General features: G+C 41.8%; 1 protein-coding gene across 1 annotated transcript in view; it reads right to left on the bottom strand.

The window, feature by feature from the left end:
• GRIK3 (glutamate ionotropic receptor kainate type subunit 3) overlaps positions 1 to 25487 on the bottom strand; it is a 379534-nt gene that overhangs the window by 19554 nt on the left and 334493 nt on the right. Inside the window, exons 12-13 of the mRNA XM_069972662.1 lie at positions 6088 to 6206; positions 2819 to 3036 (exon numbers count right to left, since the gene is read on the bottom strand). Of these exons, the coding sequence (XP_069828763.1) occupies positions 2819 to 3036; positions 6088 to 6206 (337 nt within the window). The remainder of the gene's footprint in view (positions 1 to 2818; positions 3037 to 6087; positions 6207 to 25487) is intronic.

Here is a 25487-nt window from a genome sequence, read left to right on the forward strand (position 1 = left end):
AATTGTTTATCTAGATCAAAACATTTTTGAACAGTGTCAGACCGGGCCACTAGAGGAACGGAGGATCCTCTGGTGGGCCCCCAGCTTTAGAACCTGCACAAACACTGACTGACATTTAGTTTCTCACTGGTTCTTCATTGGTGGGCCCCCAGCATCATTTCCTCTGGTGGGCCCCAGATACCCCAGTCCGACATTGTTTATGATTGTATATATTGGCAGCAAAATCATGTGGGCAATGTTTTTTCAAAATGCATGACCTGCACCATGAGACCCTACCATAAGTGATTGGTTGAGCAGACTTGACATGTCACGACCTGGGTCCCTTCTTAGACCAGAGACCAGCAAAGCTGCCAGGGACCCGATCAGCGGTATGTGGTAACCAGCGCTGGAGGTGAGAGCATGTTATTTTTTTTTATCCTCCCAACACTTGTCAAAAAAAGAGGTCTTCCCCGACTTCTACTATAAACCACAATAGGCTTATCTAAAAATGTATTCAATGACATGCCTGTTAATGAATTTCTAGAAAAAGTCTTTAGACAGCACTTCTGTGTCTATGGGTGGTGGACGTAGTAGTAAAAAATTCCAGCAATACTGTAAAAATTCAATCTAGGCACTCACCATAAATGCTCCATAATTTTATTGCAGAAAATTTCATATGCATAACAAATATAACAGGACCTTTCGGTGTTAGCCTTTTTCAGCTGAAAAAGGCTAACCCCGAAAAGTCCTGTTGTAATTGTAATGAATATGAAAATTTTATGCAATAAAATTATAAAGCATTTATGGTGAGTGCTGAGATTGAATTTTTACAATGAATTTCTTGCATATTTTGGTTTTCTGTCTTCCAGAACAACCAGAAGGCATCGAATTGTGCTATAATTTATACCAATTTCTGGAATAATCTATAGTAAATCTGCAAGTATACAGCCGCCATGCTCCTTCCTGCTGGACCACACCCACTCAGCAAAAACACCTTTGCTCAAAAATAACTTGTTGGTAAATTTTATATCTTTGCAAATTAGCAAAAAAATTATGTAAAATGATTAGTAACTCCTCCACCCCCATGTTTTTTGCCCCCACCCCCACCCCTTTAGAATCGTTTTAGACATACATACACAAATAGCTATATATTTGCACATCTATGAAGCTTTAGGAAATAGGCTGTGGATGTACACCCACTGTGGTCGCTCCCCAAGCATGGACATGGTGTGGGTAACAACTGGTCCTGAGAACCAGACAGTGCAGATACAAAGCATAGGAAAAATAGACCGCATGGAAGTAATGAGCAGGCCTGGACATTAAAGGGGTTCTCCACCACTACAAAAACATGGACACTTTCTTCCAGAGACAGCACCACTCTTTTCTCCATCTTGGGCGGGGTTTTGCTGCTCAGTTCCATTGAAGTGAATGGAGCTTAATTCCAAACCACCCCTGAACTGGAGACAAGAGTCGTGTTGTCTCTGAAAGAAGGTGGCCATACTTTTGCAGCACAGGATAACCCCTTTAAAATCAGAAAGACAGAAGCAGGTCAGACAGTCCAGGTCAGGCAGGCAAGTGTAGTCTGAGAAATGGGTATAGGTTAGGATACAGGGTAGAGCAGATACACGAAAAACTTTTGCTCAAGGGTGAGAAAGGATGAGTGGCAGAAAAATAGTAACAGACACACCGGCCCTTTAAATCCAAGAAGGCGGACATGTATGTGCTCCTGTGAACGGGTATGGAACTTGCTATCTTAATCTAAATTGAAGTATTGTTATCACATGTATTTTCTTTCCACTCTTTTTAGTCAGATTTATTTTAATCTTCCTACCGAACCATATAAAATGTTTCCCTCAAGACGAGACTGGTTTTCCTATATTTACCTAATTTAACAATCCTATTATAGACTGAGAAAGTCAAAGAGTCAGATCTCTCTTGGTGGATGAAAAAAGGTGACCTTAGCACAAGGATGTTTTCCTAATATGAAAAAAAAATTACCTTGAAAACAGGACTTTAACCCCTTAATGCACCATGATGGAACTGTTCATCATGGTGTAGATCATGGGTCTCCAAACTGCGGCCCTCCAGCTATTGCAATACTACATTTCCCATCATACCTCTACAGCCAAATCCAAAGCTTTAGCTGTCCGGGCATGATGGGAATTGTGGTTTTGCAACAGCTGGAGGGCCGCAGTTTGGAGACCAATGGTGTGTAGTGATGTGGTTGAGCTCCCAGAACTACTGGAGTGAGTTGGCTATCAATCACAGCCATGATCCAACCATGGCTCCAGAGACTGTTGCTGCCACTGGTCTAGGCAGAATAACTGTGTAGATGTCAGGGTCTGTGCTGACCGCTTCATCTCTAGGTATGACGGGGGAAGGGGCTTGCTAGAGGACCAATCAAGGTCTCAGAGTCTCCCCTTTATGGATGCCCGTGAGGTCGCACTGCCTGTCAGTATGTAACTGACAGGTATAGTATACAGTGGTATAGGAATGTATGTCATGCTGCTTACTGTACTAGTAATCTGACGATTGTTGCTTCAAGTCTTTCAATGGGGGGGGGGGGAAGAAAAGAGGTCCAAGATGGAGTGCTCCTTTAATGCACCATTTAGACTGCTCACTGTAGCTGTAGGATTTAGTTTGCAGAACAGAAATCTGCAGAAAACCACTATATATATAAGAGATATGATGGCCAGATATAGTGTAATCCTTTATGTATAAACGTACAGTGGCTTATCCTGAAAAAGTCACCTGAAAGGGCAGGAAGAGTTTATCAGAAACAGAAAATACGTAAAATACCTTACAGCACAAAGGAGATGAAGATCGAGAATTTCCGTACCTTGAAAAAATTCATTGTCGCTCCATCGAGGACAGCTCCATATTCTATCTTTGTCTGCCTTGCTAGGTCATCCGCGGAGTCGATGGCAGATTCCATCCTTTCCACGGTGAGGAAGGCAGCAAGGTTGGCAGTGTATGATGATATAATGATAAGAGTGAAAAACCACCAAATGCCACCAATAATCCTTGTTGACAAAGCTTTCGGCATTAGTTCAGATCCTACACAACATAAGTAAAAAAAACAAGTGTAAGTTCTATCTTGTAGGCCAGTGGCACATGCAGCATTTATTTTTAATAAAGAAGAGCACACATGGAAGAAATATTCTGCAAAGGGAAAAATCCAACTCAAATCTGCCACAGAATGAGCATAGTACATTGGAAAATCAACACATGGATAAGGTCTGTAAAATAATAATAATATTTATTTGTATAGCACCAACAGATTCCGCAGAGCTTTTTTTTTTCTTACACAATACAGAGGTTATATTTATCTTCACTTTAAAATCTTCACTTGCCTAATATTGTAATCTATTGGGGACTTTACCTCCCCAAACCTAAAGAGAAAGTCCCCAACAGTTTTATCCCATGTTGGTATAAAGCAGGGGTCTCAAACTCGCGGCCAGCGGGCCAACTGCGGCCCTCGCGACACTAGTTTGCAGGCCCCCACCTCACCCAGTGTCCCGCATTATATGTGGCCCAACCCAGTGACGTCGCTACGCATTAAGATTCGGGACCAGTGCCCCAGACAAGAAAGTCACTGCCCTGAATCTTTTGCCTACAAACGTCAAACTACAGGAGGCAGTGCCAGCGCCCGACAGCGATCGCCCCCAGAACATCCCCCCCGCCCCGACACTCGATGTGTCAGCTCTGCCTCAGCACTTCCCTCTCTCCCCTGAGGCCGGATCACACAGACGTACAGCACGCTGGGAACGCGCTGCTCAGTGATGTCATCCGGCCCCTCATTCAATGGATGGACGGCTCCACGCTCCTGCGGCGCCTCTCTCCTGCCTCTAGTCTACACGGGCTGGAATGACGTCACCCGGCAGTTGTACCCCACGACCGGCGATAGCAGATCCAAGCTGGTGAGCATTCTATTGTAACCCAGGGGATGGCGGCCAGAGGGTGGGAAGACTGGGGGGTTGGCAGTGTGTGCATGTGTGTGTGTGGGGATCGTGGCCAGGTGGGGTAGTGTGTGTAGGGGGGAGTAAGGTGAGATAGTGTGTGTAGGGGGGTCACGTGGGGTAGAGTGTGGGGGGGTCAGGTGGGATAGTGTGGGCACTATATGAGGGCATTGGCTACTATGTGGGCACTATATGGGGGCACTGGCTACTATGGGGGCACTATATGGGGGCATTGGATACTATGTGGGCACTATATGGGGGCATTGGATACTATGTGGGCACTATATGAGGGCATTGGCTACTATGTGGGCACTATATGGGGGCATTGGAAACTATGTGGGCACTATATGGGGGCATTGGATACTATGTGGGGCATATATGGGTGCATTGGCTACTATGTGGGCACTATATGGGGGCATTGGATATTATGTGGGCACTATATGGGGGCATTGGATACTATGTGGGCACTATATGGGGGCATTGGATACTATATAGTGCACTGTATGGGGATTGGCTATTATGTGGGGCACTATATGGGGCATTGGCTACTATGTGGGGCACTATATGGGAACATTGGCTACTATGTGGGGCACTATATTGGGGCATTGCTACTATGTGGGGCACTATATGGGGGCATTGGCTACTATGTGGGGCACTATATGGGGGATTGGATACTATGTGGGGCACTATATGGGGGGATTGGATACTATGTGGGGCACTATATGGGGGATTAGATACTATATAGGGCACTATAATTGGGATTGGATACTATATGGGGTACTATTCAGTCAGCAGCATGTGGTGACTGTAGGGGAGTGGCTATGGAGGGTTGCTATCTTGTTTTTCTTGTGGAAACCCTGATGCGGCCCAGCCTCACCCAGACTCTACCTCCAGCGGCCCCCTGGTAAATTGAGTTTGAGACCCCTGGTATAAAGCCAGTGGTACACAGCAACTTTTGGTAGCACAAAAAGATTGATTTTAACGCCTTTAGGACTGGACTGATTTTGGCCTTCAGGACCACAGCCCATTTAAAAAAAATCTAACCTGTCTTACTTTATGCGGTTATAGCTACGTGATACTATAACTTTTCTTTCTGATTCTAAGATTGCTTTTTGTCACATATTTTACTTTAGGTTAGTGGTAAATTTTGGCCCAATACTTTTTGTGAAAAATGTTATTTTTTTCATGAAAAAAATTACTGCATTTTTTGCAGTCACCGCACAGGTTTAATCATCGCGCGCCGCTGAGATGAGTCCGATGCCCATAGAGAATGACGGCTCCATTCACATACTCTATGGGCATTGGACTCCTCTCAGCGGCACGCGCACGGCTTCGGGCACTGTAATCTTCGTCCCGGGACCAGCTCCAGAAACGGGACTCGTCGGAAAGGGTAAGTATCCGGGGGCTATAGCAGGGGGGGGGGGGGGGGGTTGGGAGGGCACTGTGCCCGCGTCTCCAGTGACAGGCTCCCTTTAAAGGTCATTCAACAACGAGCTGCTATTGTCTCCTCTATCTACTGATGTCACATGTTGCTGCAATGCTGTACAGATCACTTTACAGCAGCCTCCTCTTATCACCGCAGACACAACAGGAAGTCTCAGCTTAGTTTTAGCCCCAGTGGTGAAAATGAAAACTGCCAGATTTCAGGATAATTTTAACATAATAAAATAAATAAATAAATAATAAAGTCATTGTCTGATGTCACATTCCCTTTAAAGGCAATATATAACCTAGATGTGTTGTTTCGTGTTGTTATGTGTTATGTTCTTTTTTTATAATCTGTTTCTATTTTCTGAGATTCTGTGGCATTTTTTGTACAGTCAGGGCTTTGTTACCTGTCTTATTCCTATACACAGAATTGTTAGTTATTGGAGACTACACACACACACACACACACACACACACACACACACACACACGAGCATATAGAAGGTACAGTATATTATTGTTCAATGACAGCAAACCATGAAAGAGTTGCTCTTTGTGTTTTGTGACAAGGAGATGACAACATGATTTCTTACACATATTTCTTCTTGACAAGAGCGTCTACATTTTTATCTCACAACTGTCAAAATGTGACAAACTTCATGTTTTTGGAGAACTGAAAAAACATAAAAATTAAGCGATCACATAAGACATAATGCTTTACCTTGCTGCATTAATGCACCGACGGCAAACCAGAAGCTGTTTAATAGGGTAAAGTTGTTCTCCACAACATCAGTTCCTGGGTTACATGGATGAGCATCGTACCATTCATAAGGACTAAACCTGCAGCAGAAAAAAAAAAATAGAAAAGACATGTTAATTGTGTGTTAAGAGCAGGTCAGGCTATTACTATTGGAGTAATTTATGTCTTTGCTTGTAAGTTACCAGAGGTAAAACATTTAGAGGACAATAAAAATCAATAGACCAATTTCACATGCGTATATGTTTTTGTATGTAGAATACAGATCCACAATACATTTAATTAGGGATTACAGATGAGCAAGCACGCTCTATCGAGTATAGTATTGGCTTGCATATCGGGCTACTCGAAAGTACTCAATACTAAAGCGAGTACTGCTCGTGTACAAAAAGCTTGTTAAAAGGCTGCTGAGCATAATGCATATCTACAGCCTTAATAAAGATCGGCAGAGCGGACGTTGTCTGGCAGATTGGAGGATGTTTGAATAATCTGAAAGTGGTAGCCTTGCCCCCAGGGCCAGACTGTGCTCTGTTGGTGGTGGTGGGGGGAAATTATACTTACCACTTCGGTCTTCCATCTGTCTTCACTATTGCCGCTCAGCCAATAAGTGGCTTCAGTCCCTTGACAACCGCTAATTGGCTTAGCTACGATATTGAAGGCAGCAGGGAGACGGTAAGTATATTTTCCCTGTTCCTCCCCAATGTGGTTCCAGATCAGCAGAGAGATCCTTTGATAATCCAGAAGATCAGGTCTCCATGAATATGGAGACGCAATCACACAATAATGCATTAGCGTCTGACTGAGTCTCCGTGCTCATGGAGACCTGACCTTCTGGATTAGCAAAGGATATCTCAACTGATCTGGAAGATCCATTTGTGACCGGTACACTTTAAACCATATGGGGGGAACGGGGAAAATATACTTACCATCTTCCTTCTGCCTTCAATACTGTAGCTCAGCCAGTCAGTGGTTGAAGTGGGACTGAAGCCGCTGATTGGCTGAGCAGTAATAGTGAAGAGAGATGGAAGACCAGAGTGGTAGGTAAAATTTTCCCGCCCTCACCAACAGTACACAGTCTTGCCCTGGGGGAAAGATTATCACTTTCAGATTAACCAGTTACTATCCACTCTTCTGAAAAGAGGGCACCTGGTTACTCAAATCCCCCATGGATTTCAATGGGGCTCGTTAATCGAATTGAGCACTCAAGTACTCGACTCGAGTAATGAGCATTCAAGTATTTTAGTGCTTCATAACGGGGAGAAATAATCCTTCCAGACTCTACTATGACAATCAGAATTCTCCCTGGATCAGCGTCCAATGACATGAAATCTAATGCCTATAACTTGTCATATTATATTTTTTTAAGAAAAGCATCCCGGCCTAAATTGAACTTGTTTATTGAGTCAACCAAGACATATTCTTGTAAAATTAGTAATGAACGATAATTAGTGTACATCAGCTACACCCACCAATAGATATTAGTCAGAACCTTCGCCAATTAGCAGAAAATGATGAATTCGAAGGAGAAGCTTAAAAATTAACTTTTATTATGATCAAAGGTAAAATAAGATCCACAGAAAAAAAATAATCCTATCCAAACATGAACCAATATGACAAACAAACAATCAAGATGTCTCCTAGAGTGGCAACTATCCCACATACATCAAAGTGCTACTATCCTATGAGTCACCTCAAGGATCAGGCACAATAGCCATGATTGGCTGATGCGAAACAACCGTTGAAAGGCTCATTCGAACCGTCAGTCCGGTAAACACTTGTGTCACAAAAGAGTCACTAACTATAGGCAATGTCGCCCAAAACGCGTCAGTAGACCAATCACACAAGGAATACCAGTCGCGCCGTACACTTCACCCTACGTGTTTCTGTCACTAATGTAGTGTGGCGTCATCAGGGGCAAATGAGGTAACAAAACAAAGTACAGCAATCGATGCAAAACACCACAATCAATGTATTTGTTCTCACATCGAGATGGTTTAATTGTATGCAGAGGACTGCTTGCGGCAGTATTTACTCACTGTTTCCCATACAGACCGACCTGCGGAGCATATGTCCCAGTCGGCAGTGGCTAAAAGGGACATATACCTGTTACGGTCAATGTATAAGTGTGAGTACTACAAGCCTATAGGAAGCCTACAAACAGTCCTCCACTCGGAAATCCAATGTTTCCTTCATCTTGCAGTGGCAGAATGACTATTAGTAATGTAAAGGATATTATTAATTAAAGGGAAACTGTCAGCTAGAAAAGATGCCCCAAACTGATTACATGTATACAAATGTGTAAGCAATGAGGCTATCCATACCTTTATTGTAGTTGTATGAGGCTGCAATCACAATAAATTATTTTTATTTTTCATCTGAAGTGTCATAGAGGTGTGGTCAGGGCACTGAGGGGCATTAAAGTGCCCAGGCAATGCCCCATTTTTAGGTGCATCTTTTCTAGCTGACAGTTTCCATTTCCTACAGATTGATGACATGCAGAAAGTAAACATGATTTATGTTTCTGCATTTTAAATATTCTCCTTTGAATTTAATAGGCAATATGTAAGTAAAAACAAAAAAAAGTAGAAACAAGTAGAAAACGCATATATTTTATACCATCACATTTAAAGTTCTGCCAATAAACATCAGTTCCACAATACAGGCCATATGAATATCTTCATGACACATATGCACAGCACTCTTTTTGTGAAACTGGCATTATGGTTTATAATATATACTATATATATATATATATATATATATATATATATATATATATATATATATATATATATATATATTTCTAAGCCAGTGGTGGGAAACCTGCCACCTTCCATTTTTGCAGAACTACAGCCAAAGCTTTGGATGCCCATCATGGGAATTGTAGATTTATGCCACTTCACCACTGTTCTAAGAAAACATAATCATAAGAAAAAGTTATGCCTGCATGCAAAAAGAAATAGAATATCAAAGGAATATCTAAATAAAGTTGAGCACATTACGAGCATGCTCATTACTTTTAATCTGATTGTCTGTTGTTCGTCTAAGTCTGATCATTTTGTATTGGCTGAAGAAGTTGGATGCAGCCCTAGGGAATCCTTGAAAACATGGATACAGCCATAGGCTCAGGAATGCTATGTGAGCAAGATGGCCTCATAGACTTACATTATGCAGCTATCTCGGTCACATGCCAGGGGAGAATGTGCTAAAAGTGGACTTCTTGCAGCTGATTATCCATACCAAATGGGGTCTGAACACTTCTATCATATCTATCCATCTACATAGATAGATTAGAGAAAGAGATGAAAAAAACAGTGTCTCCTTTCCCCAACACTACTCAGGAGAGGCTGTTGTTTCTCTGCCCTTGGCCAGGTGGCCACTGTGTGATGTCAAGAGTGGGCTTACACACAGTGAGGTGTTACAGCTTGCCTGGCAACAGAAGAGACAGAGATGATGTGACCTCTGTCTAAAAAAGGGTGGGGGAGGACAGAGGGTGGAGACAGAGTGGACCAGGCAGTGAGAATTTTCAGCAGGTCCAGGGTCAGGATGTGCTGCAGACAAACCGACCAATTCATGTATTACACACAAGCTTACAAATATGGATGGAGAACAGGGTTTAAGGGGTACTCCAAGCTGGGGTTATTTTTAGGCCGGGAAAGGGATGGAAATAGAGGCCGCCGGTCACTTACCTCCCTGGTTCCAGCACCGGGTCTGCCCTGTTCTGCTGTCCCGCTACCGCTTCCTTGCTTGAGCTGCGGCTTAAGGCAGCCCAGCCATTCAGCTGCTGAGGCAGGACTCCGCTACAACCGCTGAATGCCTGAGCTTCCTTGAGACGACGCGTCTCAAGCTGCAGCTCAGACCAGGAAGCGGGACGAGAGAACGGGGAGCCCGATTCGGGACCCGGCGCTGTAACTGGGGAGGTAAGTGACCGGCAGCTTCCATTTCCATCCCCTTCCCGGCCAAACCCTAAAAATAACCCCAGCCCGGAGTACCCCTTTACATTTTTTCTTCACCGGAGTTCCCCTTTAAGTGTGCTTTAGTACTGAGCCGCTGGTTTTATTTTGTGGGGGAAAAAAATAGAAAATTGAATGCGAGTGCACATTCAATAATCTATAGTAGGAACAGACCTCCTGTTTTATTTAGAGCTGCAGATTTTTATTTTATTTTTTGCTATAATCTCTAGAGGTGACCTTGTGTTGATTGCACTGATGAAGTGACCTCTGCCAGTCACAAGCACTAAGCTCTTGTGGATCAAAGAAAGTGTCATTAATACAATGTCACCCCTTCCAGTATAGATAGAATAAGTCACTCAGCAAACAGAACTGCAGGCTAACTCTCACACTGCATCAAAGATAAAAGGTATAAAACTTTTATGCTGTGAAGTGCACTCTGAAGAAAGACTTCTGAAGCCTTGAGAAGCGAGTATAAAGTATTGATAAACTGCTACGTGAAATGCATCCAATTCCGCTAATCAGAATTCAGCTTTGCGGCTCATAATTAGGAGTAAGAATGTAGATGCTCAGAAAGGTTTTGCCAAGTGGGAATTTGCTGTTAGATTGCTTTTAAGGAAGAAATGCATGAGTTGAGTCAAAGAGGTTACACACTGTGAGAGCGCTCTAAAGACACAACAAATGAGGTTAATTTTCATTAAATCCGCGTGCCAAAGAGCATTTCAAATACAGAACGGAATAAAGATCTTGCAGTCTAATTTATGATATTGTGCAGAATGCTTTGTGTGTAGCGTCCCCGTTAAGCTACTGCCGTCATATTAACAAGCTGCATAGAAAAATACTTTGGATCCTTTCTTTAAATACCTCAATATTTTATGTTTCAAGATGAAAGTAGTATGGATTGAAAATAAAAAACACCCATATGCTCAAAGGCTATGTTCACACTGCGTAAGTTCTGCAGAAATCACGGCCATTGTTATAACGGCCGTGATTCCTGCAGTACTTACGTAGTGCTGCAGACTGAGGAAATCCCAGCCGGAGTGGGAGTGTATACACTTAGGGGGACATTCATGAAGTCCAGCGTTTTTTTACGCCGGGGTTACAAATGTCCCCGCAGCTCCGGAGCTCAGGGGATTTATGTAGAGGCGCATTGCCTCTACATAAATACCTATCGCATGGACGGTCTCCGTGCGAAAATTTTGAGACCTACGCCAGCTCAAAACTGGCGTAGGCTTAAGTGTAATTTTTCTGCCGGAAAAATGATAAATGCGGCCCCCTCTGCGTGCTGCCGCACCCCCCTCTCCGCCCCCATGTTATACACTCTGGCCGGGATCCCTAGCGGCGCTGCAGGAAACTGGCATGTCAGTTTTCTGCGGCCGCTTTTCAGTAAATAGCGGCCACAGAAAACCCTGTCAGTGCACTCTATGGAGCTAGCGGCTCTGGCTGTGGGGAGTTCTGATGCGGGCGCACACGGATGCGCACGCATTAGATCTCAGCGGCGCTAAAGATCACTGCAGTACCGGCCGGGATTATCTTTTCTGAGACTGGCCGTTCCGTGACCCAGATGGGTCACGGAACGGCCAGTCTTATACAGTGTATAAACATAGCCAAATACTGTAAACACACATAGATATTCCTCAAGAGTTATTGTTTACTATACTAACTAAATACAGTGAAACCTTTCATTAAAAGTAACTTTGTCTGAGAGCATTTTACAAGACAAGCTAATAGTTAAAAAAAAAAAAAAAAAAAAAAAGACCTCAGTAAGCGAGCAAGATTTGGTAATACGGACCTGATGTGTCCCCATCCTCATCCTGTAGTAAGTAGAGAGTAGAAAACCCTCTCATTTTAACCCTTTGCTACCTGATTAACTCTGCCGGCTCTCGCCCCATGCTCTTCCAAATCAGGGAATTGTAGCAATCCTCCTGTGGAAGCGAGCATCTCAGTCTTATCTCTTCTCCCTGCTGCCGGAGGACTGAGTATGAGTGAGGTTGTGGCGCCCTCCTAATCTGTTGTTACACACACAGATGGAACCCAAGCGGTGAGTGCTTCAACTCCCCAGAACCTCATCCAGACATCTCCTGACACTGCTGCACATGTTGCTGCCATCTTTCCTACACATGGTGCTGGATGGTATGTGATCGCTGCTTCCCTCTTACCTTTAAGTTAACCCCTTCACCAATAGCTACTCCAGATAGCTGGCACTAGTACCAGCACCAGCAGGTTTGCAGCTACCTGGAGAGTTTTGTTTGGAGGGAGAGTTGACTAATTAACCCCTTCTTGGCTAATACAGTCATCTTTATTGTACAGAACACCTAACTTACCTTATTTTTGGGTTGTGGAACAAATCATCTGCATTTAAATTTTTCTTGGGGAAATTTGCTTTGATATACAAGTGTTTTGGATTATAAGCACATTGCCGGAAGGAATTTTGCTCGTAATCCAAGATCATTGTACTGATCTATAAAAACACACGAGCAAGGAATAAAAGAAATGAACCGATGCAAATGCATAGAGACAATATACAAAGGGTAAGTAAACTGTATGACTGTAAGATCCTGAAACAAAGATGATTCTATAGACCAAGAGACAACCTGCGTCTCTCCAGTTGATAGAAAGCGACAACTCCCAGCATGCTATGCAATGGAAGTTCTACTTTTGCAACAGCTGGAGGGCCACGTGTTTGAGGCAATTGCTATAGTATATACATGTAGAAAAAAATTATATATATATATATATATATATATATATATATATATATTATTTTTTATTTATTTTTTTTGTAGTATATGCAGATGTTATGCCTTATAAAATAAAGTCATGGAATCATGATATCTATCTAAATGTTTGCTTCCTTTTCTAGGATGAATCTATGACTGTTATAGATTCTGAGAAGTAATTTACGTGTCAATTACTTTATATTGGCTATTGGTTTTATATTGTCCACCCTGGTGACTGGCTTCCTTTAAATAGTTGTACCAGCCAAATTGGCGTGGCCCAGAGTGTCTATGCCCTAGGCTTACACCACTTCTCCATCCCTCCTCCCACCGTCTTCACCATAAGGAACGCCTCAGGCAGGATTTATCCTATTCCTCACCTGTGTGAACACTGCACATGTGTTGGATTGTTAAGACACTTGTGCAGTGTTCAGACAGATAATGAACAGGAAAAATGCTGCTCAAGGGTGTTTCTAATGGTGAAGAGGGTGGGGAGGAGGGACGGAGAGGTGGTGCATAGACACTCTGGGCCACGCCAATTTGGCACAGGGCTGCAAGTTTAAAAGTATATTTTTAGGACAATAACTGCATCATCTGCCGAACGGACCCCAGGACAGATCTTGGATTAAAAGCAGCTATCTGATGGTACAAGCAGTTTGGGGGGGACAGATTGTGGGTACAGAGTCGCTTAACGTTCCTAAGTTCATGAGAATGGATGCAGATGACCGCCAGCAAGATTTCCAGACTTCCATTATTTGCAATTGACAGCCGTCTATAAAGATCATGATCATTATAGTAGGCCGTCATTGGCAAATAACCGACGTTTCTTTGACAGTTGACGGAAATGACGTGTGAACTGTGATGACGTGTGATGTTGTGTGAACTTAGCCTAGCTTTGGATTTCAGAGAGCATGGAGAATAAATTAAAAACAAAAAATTAAAATTAATTAAATAGTAAAATAAGTAATAGGATAAATAATAAAAAGTAAAATAAAAATAAAAATGAAAGTCTAAGGAAAAATCGGTCGGCATACCGATATATTTTTCTAGAATGTGTGCACAGATGGCTACTTTTCCAAAGACTTTAATGTAGCACATAATGATATTGAAAATACAGCCACATATTATACTGTAGTGTAAACATCATATTGTGAATGGATACTAAGAACATACAAGCTATAATACACAAACTGCAATTCTTTCCAAGCAATTATTAGTCAAAGTAAATAATTATAATAGCTTAACTGGTCATAAATACGTCCCTGATTAATGCAGCGAGTGGTATAAAATGTTTATTACATGAACTCAGTTATGCTGAAAAGGGGATGTCATTAACATTTTATAAAAAGTCAAAGGGAAGGCTTAATATAGCAAATCTTGTATTCATCCATAATTGTAAAAAGCATTAGGGCCCGTTCACACTACAGATATTTACACATCTTTGCAATCGTTTATCGTTTGTCGGTAAATGTTAAAAATCGCTTCATCTAATAGGACCCTGAACACACTTTTAGCCCTAACAAGGGCTTTTGGGGGTCTCTTCCTACTTAACTTCCCCTAAAAGCTATCTCTCCCTGGTATACAGCCTGTCCCTCTCTAGCTCCAACCAGCAAGTGACACGAATCTGAAATCCACTATTCTTATACTCAGGAGGTCACATAGTTTAGCCAGCCAATTACAGTTAGAGGTTTGTAATCTCCTGCCTATTTCTAGTGCCTGTCTGTCCTCCCCCTCTCCCTGCATGTTTATTGGCTGGAAAAAAGTGCCAGGGGAATGGGATGGCGAATCGAATTTTTACTGCATTTTCGTTGGAATATTGGAACTAAAACTAACAGCTAGAATAGCGTATACTAATAATATTTGCTCATCATTAGTAACATTATGGCTATGTTCCCACGGCATCTTTTGGAGCGAAAAAATGAACGGTATTTGCAAATTTGGAATGTAATTTGCAAAACTCGGTTGTATTTTGCCTCCAAAATGACGGCCGTCCAAAAAAACGTTTGCAAAGCGGATCTTGTGACATATGATGTAACAAAAGATGTTGGAATGTATTTGATTATAAAACCAGCTGTGTTTTATACCTATTCACAGCCTTTTTTGCTTTTACTCTACTCTGTGTAAACATAGCCTGGGGCTATGTTCCCAAAATGTCTTTTTTAGGCAAAAACGGACATTTATTTGATAATGACAGCTGTTTATAATGATCATGATCATTATTTATGACCGTCTATAGAAAAAAAAACAGCTGTTATTTTACCTTAAAAGACGTAGTGGGAACATAAGCTTAATGTGCAACCATAGTTTGGACAAAAAAGACATCCAAAGAAACATCCCAAGACTATATAGTATAATACTATAAAATTACAAGAGAGAACAAATTACATGACTATAAAATCCAGAGTGGTGGTCTTCTCACGGAGATAATCATTGGCTTATACTGTATGCCCAACAGCATTTATTGTCAAAAACCCAAAATGATGACTTGAGTAGCATGATACTGTATCCCACGAAGGGCGATTTCATTATCAGCTGGGTCTGTGCGCTCACTCACCCCAACAACTGCAAGCCATTGAGAAGAACACCTAAACCATGACCTCTTCCTGAGGTTAGAGGCATCTCCATTCATCATCACATTCAATCAGCGGTATCATCATCTCAAGCCACAAGCATCCTTATCCATCACATCCCTTGCTGACATTTTATAAGGTGTTTTAGACAATCCAAACATACATTACCTATATAGGCTATGTTCATAAGCCATCAAAATGATGACCTTTTTAGAAAAAAAAAATTATGTCATTTAACAGGTAAAGGCCATTATTTTATAATAACAGCCATTGTGCACATAACAGACTTTTTTGCCGTTAAATATCGTCCTTCATTTCAATGTTTATTTTGAACTTAGCTATACAAAGCCAAAATCCGACAATACAGAATTAGGCCATGTTCACACGCAGGAACAGACCGGCCGTCCCGTGACCCGTCTGGGTCACAGAACGGCCGGTCTCTGCAAAGATCATCCCGACAGGTACTACAGTTCCAGCCGGATGATCACTCTGTCCGCAGAGTTCTAATGCGGGCGCATCAGTACACGCCCGCATCAGAAGTCCCCATAGCACACTATGAAGCAAGCGGCCGGAGCCGCTCGTTTCATAGTGTGCACTGACATGCTTTTCGACGGCCAATATTCAATGAATTGCGGAGAAAACTGACGTCAGCTATGTGTATACGCTCCGGCCGGGATCCCATAGAAGAATATGAAGGGTGTCTTGTGCCGATTGCAAAAGCGGCCGTAGTTTTACGTTATTTGAACATAGCCTTACAGACTATCTAAACAAGAGCGAGGACCCTGTTTGCAAGAGCGCACACTCTCAGTTAATAAAAGGCAAATGAACAATAAAAAAGGTCAAGAGAGTAATCACATGACTCAAACCTATAGATTATGGCGAAAGATTTGCAAAAAAAAAAAAAAAAGCTCTTCGCCGGTATCTCACTGCTCACTGTACTTGGAAACATCCTTTCTCACTAGCTAATCATCAGAGGATATACTCTGCAATACTTTTGGATAGACCCAGAATAGCTAAAAACTTAAACCACTTACTATAAACAACTACAACTAAACAATTACACTACGTAACCTCTCTATCTTGTACTTAAGTAAAAAAAAATTACACAATAATATCGTACAAAAGTTTAATAAGCTTTGGTCAAGTTTACCTAAAAACTCTTAGGCCATGACCAAACAACATCTTATTCCATCGTTCCATCGCCTCCCTTCCCTGCATGTGCACGCTTTGCGGGGTTGGTAGTCACTGACCGACACGGTGTGGAGTTAGCGTAGGGACCCATTTAAACCAGGGGACCTGCACGTGGTACACAGGGCTATTATGGTTTGATCAAATTATATACAGACACCCTGGTGTTGAATTTTAAAATAGGCCTAGCGGCATTAGTATCAGCCATAGATGGGATGTTCCTTTCTCTCCATGTCGTGTTTTAAATTAGGCTTGGTTCACACTGCGTTTTTCCTATCAACATATCCGTTTTCCATTGGTTACTTTTAATGGACAGAAAAACGTAGTCAACACTTTTTTTTTGTTTGTATAAAAAAAAAAAGCATCGCTTTCGGTCTTTTTTTTTTTTTCTCTTTATAATGGAAGTCAATGGGAAAAGGGATCCAAACAGATGCCACACAATTACATCCATTTTTTAAAATCTGTTCCCCCCCCCCCCCCATAAAACATATATGTTAAACGGACAGGAAAAACGCTGTGTGAATTTAGCCTTACTACAGTATTTTATACCTATGTTACTGTCATATTTTGATTTTATTCTACTGTGTGTGAACATAACCTATGGAGAAAACAGCAACCTGTTCACACATTGTAAAAAAAAAAAACAGAAAAAGTTTGTTTTTACCATGTGTGCACAGACATTTTTCCATAGGCTTTAAAGTAACACAGGATAAGAAAAATTCTTATTTGCCAGCTGTATTTTTTGCTTTTATTTTACTGTGCGTGAACCTACCCTTAGTGTCAAGTACAAAATGTATTCTTAAAGAACTGCTGATGTCCAAATTGCAATCAATTAGCCAGAGAAGTCTGCAGAGCTATTTCAGTTTCCGAGCTTTTCCTCGACTAAAGAGACAAAATGTGGCTGAGCACAAATAGATCAAAGGAAAGTCAGGATCCATACAACTGGTCTTAGAAATGTGAGCCCCAACCGTCAAAAATCAAATCAAGGAGAATATTCTAAAAGCTGAAATGCGGCAACTTAAGCACAGTGAAAGAAAGCTTGTAAAACCCATTAAAACCAGACTGGAGACATAATGAAGTGACATTTACTCCATGTTCAATCCATCTACTCATGCAAGTTGTATATTAGAAGTCATGGCTGTTTGACAATCACCCTCAGGCTCCTTCCATCTCATGGTAGGTTTAAGTAGAAATAGGATTTCTTATTTAACACATTACTTTTTCCCCTCTGTCTTTCTTGCCCTGACACCAGGAAATAATGTACAGAGAACTGGGAATGAGAAAGTATGAATGAATAATGGTTATTCATGAACAAATGACATCTCTGGGGAGAGGTCTGAATCTTTTGCTTGTTGGATTGTGCAAATTATTAATCCAATTGATGTACTATCTATCTCTCCGCTAATTGAGAGAACTGCTTTCATTTAAATGTGCTGTATGTCTAGACAGGCGAAATAATAAAAGTGTTGTACAATATCTGCAAATAACTGTCTGACAACACCAAATAATCAGCTGCTTAAACAGTACAGGAAACTATATTTATAGCTAGCCCAAGCACATCTTATTTAACTGGTACTGTATATCAAATACAATGAGCCTCACACAGACACCTTTTTCTATTTAGTAAAATCCTGTTCTCATTTGGAAGAGTATTAGACTGGCAGCGAAATTGGGTTCCATCCTATGGTACTAAATCATAAGTATTCATGAAGTCAAGTTATAGCACAAGCTCAGTACTGATATGCACAGAAAACACTATACTTTGAGACTGGCATACTTGTACGCTGGTCTAAAATCAAGCCCCACCCCTATTCATCCCACATGCGCCTCTTAGTAAATCTGGCAGGACATGCGCAGGCAGCACAGAAATCTGTAGGGCAGAAATCTACACCTGCTCCACATTTGGATTTCCCATATACAACCAGATATAAAAACCATGCAGTAGCAGCCTGGCATTACCAGGCATTACTCCATTTAATTTGGCTGTTGTGAGCTTAATAATACCAGCCTGCTACCACCTCAGGCACTGGCCATCATTTTTTATGGTCTCATCTGGAAGGTTAGCCTTAGCTGTTTAATGTGCTAATGCTATGCTTCCGTTTATGAGATGGATCGCACTACTAAGCCATAAATAAATAAAAATAAAAAAAAGTCAAAAAAATAAAACAAAAACCTATTTATTACTCCTTTCCAATGATTTGGCAGTTCTTTAGTGTAGAGGAAAGATTTCCAGGGTCTGGCCTGGTCTAGGGAATGTATTAAAGGGGTACTCTGGCTATAGAAAACTCTTTCTAATTGCTGCAGTTTAATAGAAAATTACTTCACCATATCCCTTCAGGCCCCCCACTGAACAATCCTATCACCACTTCCAAGACCTGGCCAGATTAATCCCACTCAGTGAGTCACTGGCTTCTGCGCTGTCCCGTCTTGGTCAGTGATTGAATGAGCTGGCTGTCACTGCTAAGACAAATTCGTCTTGGTCTTGGAAGTGGTATTGGGATGATTCAGAAAGAGACTCGAAAACACCACAAGAGGGCAATGGGGGTGCATAATGAGGTAAAAATAGACTTTTTATTATTTTCTATATAACTGCAGAAATATATTAAAAGTTTTTCATGGCTGAGGTACCCCTTTAAAAGTCATATAATATAAAGTTCTGTTCATACAGCACCAATTCAGTGTGAAACCGTCAGGACTGGGGAGGTAGGGACAAGAAACGACAGTGAGCCCTACAGCTGAGCCCACCCACTGTCCCTACCTACTTACCTCAAACGGCCCTAGGCAGCCACTTTCAACCACACAGGCAGTCCCTGCTCTGGTATAGGTGTAACACAGAACGAGACAGACAAACAAACACAAAGGGAGAGTCGACAAGCCAAAGTTCAAAGCAAACGGGCAACAAAATCAGTAAACAATCGGATAGTCAAAGGTCAGGTGAGAGGTCAGATAACAGGTAAATTGAGCAGAGGAATTAGGTACGGGGATCGCAGGAATAGACAGGTGGAGCTGGGATCAGGGTATGAACCTTAATAGCCAGCGCTGAGAGACTGGCTCAGCTTTCTTTTAGGAGGATCAAGAGCCCGGTCCGGATCCCCATTGGACCAGTGCTCTGATCCTCCAGGTTCCAGACAGGCAGAGGAAAAAGTCAATCAAAGGACTTTGTTTAGCTGCAGCAATCAAGTCTAGCAGAGCTCTAAGTAACTCCTGCATTGCCGGATGCTGAGATGCAAGCAGGTGTGTCACACAAAAGCAAAAATGGGCTCAGTTCACACCAGGCTACTGCACATTCCTGACAGAAAAAAAAACTTTTTGTTGAATTTCAGCACAAGTGGACAAGACTTTGGAGACATCTGATATACCAAGCCACACAGTGTCTTAAACATAGTCAGCCATTAATTTGAATTCATATCCTGCAATGGTGCTTTTTTCTTGCAGAAGGTGGTGGAAGTACTCTATATAGTTCCAAAAAGCTGTATTTGAACCTACATTTAATATGGCTTTTGGGTAAGCGGCTTTTTGAGACAACTTATATAACCTCGACCATTTGCTCCCTCCACTGGGATAAGACCATGTGAGGGTCTGACCTACCATGTAAGGATGAATTTGGGCTAACGTTCTTGGCACATATATTTACCATTGATGATCAGTGTCCCATGACTCTGCTTCATTCCGTTCCTCTGGCGCCATTTAAATCCCGCTGGCTCCCACGTGACCTCTTCGCCATCTGGCTCGCAGTTAAAGAGGCCTGAAAGTCAGTATCTCCAAAACTTCTCTATGAGAGTGCTCACAAAGAGATGCATACAAGACCCTGACTTCTGGCCTTCAAAAGCCCTGGAGAAAGAAAGGGGTCAGCAAAATTGTGACGTCACGTCCAGTGGGATCCGAAAAGCACCGTAGGACCGGAATGAGGCCTTGTCATGGAACACCAATCATCAATGGTAGTATGTGGGCCAGCCTGCATTCGGGAAGGGGGGTAAATAAGAAATATACTCTTTAATATATGTGTGGTTACATTGCAGGCTTTCAAATATTTTACTTCCTAACAAAGGTAAAAAAGGCTAAAGGATACAGTATGCATCACTTTTATTCAGACTCACATTTTTTTTTTCTGTTCAAACCGACTGAGAAATACTCCGTGTAAATGTTGACATATTAATTTGTAGTTTTCTTTGCTGTGAAAATACTCTGCATATCTGCCACTTTTAGAATGAAAATTGTGCATTTAGAGCTGTCATTTGGGACCGAATCCTCCGTGGAAAGACCACTAAATGTTCAGTTGCTAACAAGTTGAAATAAGGAGTTATTCCTTCAGGGACTGTGTCCTACAAGCTGTGAATGCAAATAGCGAGCAGTCATTTGGGTCTAATGTGTTGTGCTCTTAAGGGATTAAATGGCTTCGATACAGCGGCACAGCCATGAGCCTGAGAGTCTCATTTATAAGCAAGTATGAAATCTATCCTCTTGCAAGCAATTTAATAGCCCCTGAGTTGTCTTCAAGTGGCAATGACCTACAATAATAACAACTACTGCACCCCTGGTGCATACTTCAGACCGGTGTTTCTGGATGACAATAGCCTAATCTGCCATAGACCGTTTACAAAAACACAGCTTTGGGACTTCTTAGCACAAATGTGACTCTTCTCACAAGTATCTGCCCTGTTTTAACTTGTCCCATAGCTTTTTAATCAGGCTAAAATAAATGCAGCTGTAAGAAATGCTGTCGAATCTGTCTCCTCTGGTTCATTGAAGTGAATGGAGCAGAATTGTAATACCATACAGAGCCTGAGAACAGGTGTGGTGCTGATTTAGCAAAGAAGTATCATTCTGAATAACACCTTTAATTGCTTAGCCTTTCCTAAATCCCATAATTTGCCAATGCTTTACGGGATTTTGTCACTACTGTATAACCTGTCATATCTGGAAATATAGTTACTAGACAGTAGAAACATTCCTCTAATTAAAGTGTTAAAATTGCCAAAACCTGTTACGTACTATTAGTAAAAGAATCAACCCTTAGAGGACCGGGCCAATTTCAGTTTTTGCGTTTTCACTGCACCCAAAGGCCAATTAGTAACCAAACTAGAATAAGTGTACCAACAGCCGTCATTGCAATAAGGGGAGGCCAGACAGCTAAATGGCGTCCGTTATTTTAGACTTGAAATGCAGAATGACATTTTAAACCAATCAGAAAAAACTTTGTGTGAACATAGCCTAAATATGGTTGAAAAAAAGACATGTCCATCAAGTTCAACAAAGGAGGGGATGGATGATGATGGATTCTATACATATACAAGGAGGTGATGGATGGAGGGAAGAGGGAGTAGGTTGGATACATATGCATTTATGTTATTTTGGTCTAAGCTCTTGTCTCTCCTGTAGTGAAGCCTCCAGTGTTATTGCTGTGACCAGATCCTGGGGTGACTGTTCCATAGATTCACAGTTCTCATGGTATAGAAGGCTTGTCAGCTCTGCAGATTGAACCTTGTCTCTCCAGTTGGAGGCAGTGCCCCCTTGTCTCTCCAGGCGGAGGCAGTGCCCCCTTGTCTCTCCAGGGGGAGGCAGGGCCCCATTGTCTCTCCAGGCGGAAGCAGTGCCCCTTGTCTCTTCAGGCGGAGGCAGTGCCCCCTTGTCCTTTGAGGGGGTTTTATCTGGAACATCTTTTCCCCATATTTCTTGTAGGGGCCATTTATATATTTAAATAAATTAATTCATTATATCTCCCCCTAAACGTCTCTTCTCCAGACTAAAAAGATGTAATTCTATTAATCTTTCTTCCTTAATATGATGCTCCATTCCCCTTATTAGTTTAGTTGCCGTCTTTGTACCTTTTCCAGGTCTAGGACGTCCTTTCTATGAATCGACTTCCAAAACTGAATAGCGACTCCAGATGAGGCCGCCCCGGGCTCACTTTGTCCCCACTATGGGATCATATCAGGGAAAGGCAGCAGTTTTGTAAGATTGAATGATTATAATTATTTCCGGCTTTCAGTGTTATGAGATGGATGCCTATCCCTGCTATGATCCTTTAGTGGGTGGGGTTATGCAGCCTTAGAAAAATAAAGCCATTGAAGTGAATGGAGCTTAATTTTAAAACTCGATCCAAACTGGAGAGTTTTACTGTCTCTGAAAGAAAGCAGCCATGTTTTTTCTAATCCTGATTAACCCTTTTAATCATATAATGGCATATCCACATCTATTAAAAAATATAGAGAGAGAGATTTAAAGGGGTACTCCGGGCTGGGGGTATTTTTCTTGTATGGGCGGGGAGGGTGTGGATATAGAAGATGCCGTCCACTTACCTCCCCTGTTCCAGCGCCGGATCGCGCCGCCCCGTTCTCTCGTCCCGCTGCCACTTCCTGGTCTGAGCTGTGGCTTCAGACGTGACGTCTCAAGGTAGTTTAGCTATTCAGCGGCCAGGGCGGGACCCCGCTACGAACACTGAATGGCTGAGCTGCCTTAAGATGTCACATCTCAAGCTGCAACTCAGACCAGGAAGTGGCAGCACGATCTGTGACCCGACGCTAGAACCAGGGATGTAAGTGATCGGCGGCATCTATTTCCACCCCCTCCCTGGCCATACACGATGGCCGGCGAGTACCCGTTTAAACCTGGGAACATCAGAAGTTTGAGAAGCCATGATTCAGGATCAATTGAATATGTTGCACCATGGCTATTATGTTTTACTTTGTTATTTCTTTTATTCTATTAAATATTCTAAATATTGTTTCCATATTATTGTCATGTGTTATTTTATATGATCTAATGAAGAAATGAAATGAAGAAAAAAAATAAATACAAATAATTCCCTGAAAATAAAACAACCACTTTTGTATGATTTCCAAAAGTCTAAATGCCGCTAATACATGAAAAAGTACTAGAGATGAGCGAACCTCAAGCATGCTCAAGATCATCCGAACCCGAACATTCTTCCGGCATTTGATTAGCAGGGGCTGCTAAAGTTGGATAAAGCCCTAAGTGGCTATGTGGAAAACATGGATATACTGTAGTCATTGGCTGTATCCATGTTTTCCAGACAACCTTAGCTTTATCCAACTTCAGCAGCCACCGCTAATCAAAAGCCGAACGCTCGGGTTCGGATGAACTCGAGCATGCTCGAGGTTCGCTCATCTACCAATAAATGCTTTGTGAGTAAAATACATCCAGTTTTTCTTCATACTTAGAATCACATTTGTTTCCCAAACCGATCATAAAGGAATCTATGACACATGCTACAGCATTCTACAGAGTGGGAAAATAAACACCTTTTTTTATTTTTTTACAAATGGGGAGAGCAACACAAAAAAATGGGGATATATTGTTCTACCCATAATCTTTTACAACACGGCATAGAATATCTAAATCCTCTGTAAAGACCAGTAATATTTTGCATTTCAAAAATTACATTTCAATAAAAATGATTTGATGTGAAAGTATCCGGACTAATGCATCTCCATTCATATTGACCACAATGTAGTTATGAATGCAACACATGCCAATGGAAGTGCCTGGTATTGTTAATAAATCAGGCCAAACATTCCACTTTTTAAAAAGGCGGCTCTGAGAGTGGAAAGGCGGTGATTGAAAAGGCCATTCTCCATCCCTTAATAACACAGTGCTATCCATTCTAAAACACCAGTATTGCCCCGCGGCCATCCGGTGTGCCGCATATCCGAGATTTATGCTTATTTCATAAATAAGGATTAGAGATCAGGCTACCTACAAATCCATTATAGACAAGATCAGAATGAGCAGGACTGTGCGGCCATTGTGAAAAATGGAGATTAGGGTTTAGAGAGGTTTGGCTCGAATGTAGGGGACGTCGTCTTGTTCATAATATTCAAGTACGAGATGCACAGTAATAAATTAATGCAGGGCGCTATGACTTAACGTTGAGCACCTGCTCTTAAAGTGAAGGATTCTATTATTTACTAGAGGGCTTACAAGTACATTGCTGGTACATTTAACTTGGTCTGAAAGAAAATGATGTTTTTGCTTCAGAAAACATCTTTTCTATTAAGGATAACCGGGATGAGTGGTTTGCTTTTTAAGTGAATTCCCATATGTGTTCCCAATGCTAGCAATGCCTGCGTGACAAAGACAACCAAAGTCTGGCTTATGCCACAGTCTAAGTAGCACTTCAGATACCTTTATTGTTTAAAAAAGAAAATTAGCCTTCCAGTATAAAAAGTTTCCTATCTTTCTTTATTTTGAAGGTACCCGTAGTAGTCCAGCTACTCAGATACATCTCTATTATTTGCTCGACCTCAGAGCACCGGGAGCATTAGCTTTCGGATAACAATTTAAGGAACACTCTATAGCACGATGTTATCGAGAGAAGTAGCCTCAGTATAACTTGCTATTTATGAATTTTTGCTCAATAAGATCTTAGGGCTGGATATAAGTGGTATAGAAAGTATTTTTGGCCAAAACCAGGAGTCAGACTGGCACAGAGGAAAATATAAAGGACAAAAGCAGCATCTTTTTGTGTTTGGACCCACCCCACTTTTGTTAAAAAACTGATAAAATAAAAAAAAAATGGAGTCTTCCAGTACTTGTCATTTGCTTTATATTATGCAGGAAGTGGTATATTCTTTCCAGTCTGACACAGTGCTTTCTGCTGCCACCTCTGTCCATGGCAGGAACAAAACCCCATAGAAAACCTCTCCTGCTCTGGGCAGTTCCTGACGTGGACAGAAGTGGCAGCTGAGAGCGCTGTGTCACACTGGGAAGAATACACCACTTCCTGAAGAATATATAGCTGAGACAAATTTGTCTTACAAGTGGAGGTTGCAGTAATAATAATAATGCTTTTAATTATTTGTATAGCGCACACAGATTCCGCAGCACTTTACATAGTTTCGCCAATTATTGCTCCCTGTCCCCAATAGGGCTCACAATCTAAATCCACCTACTGTATGTTTTTTGGGTGTGGGAGGAAA

This window comes from Dendropsophus ebraccatus, chromosome 5 (assembly GCF_027789765.1).
Source record: "Dendropsophus ebraccatus isolate aDenEbr1 chromosome 5, aDenEbr1.pat, whole genome shotgun sequence".
Classification (NCBI taxonomy): domain Eukaryota; kingdom Metazoa; phylum Chordata; class Amphibia; order Anura; family Hylidae; genus Dendropsophus; species Dendropsophus ebraccatus.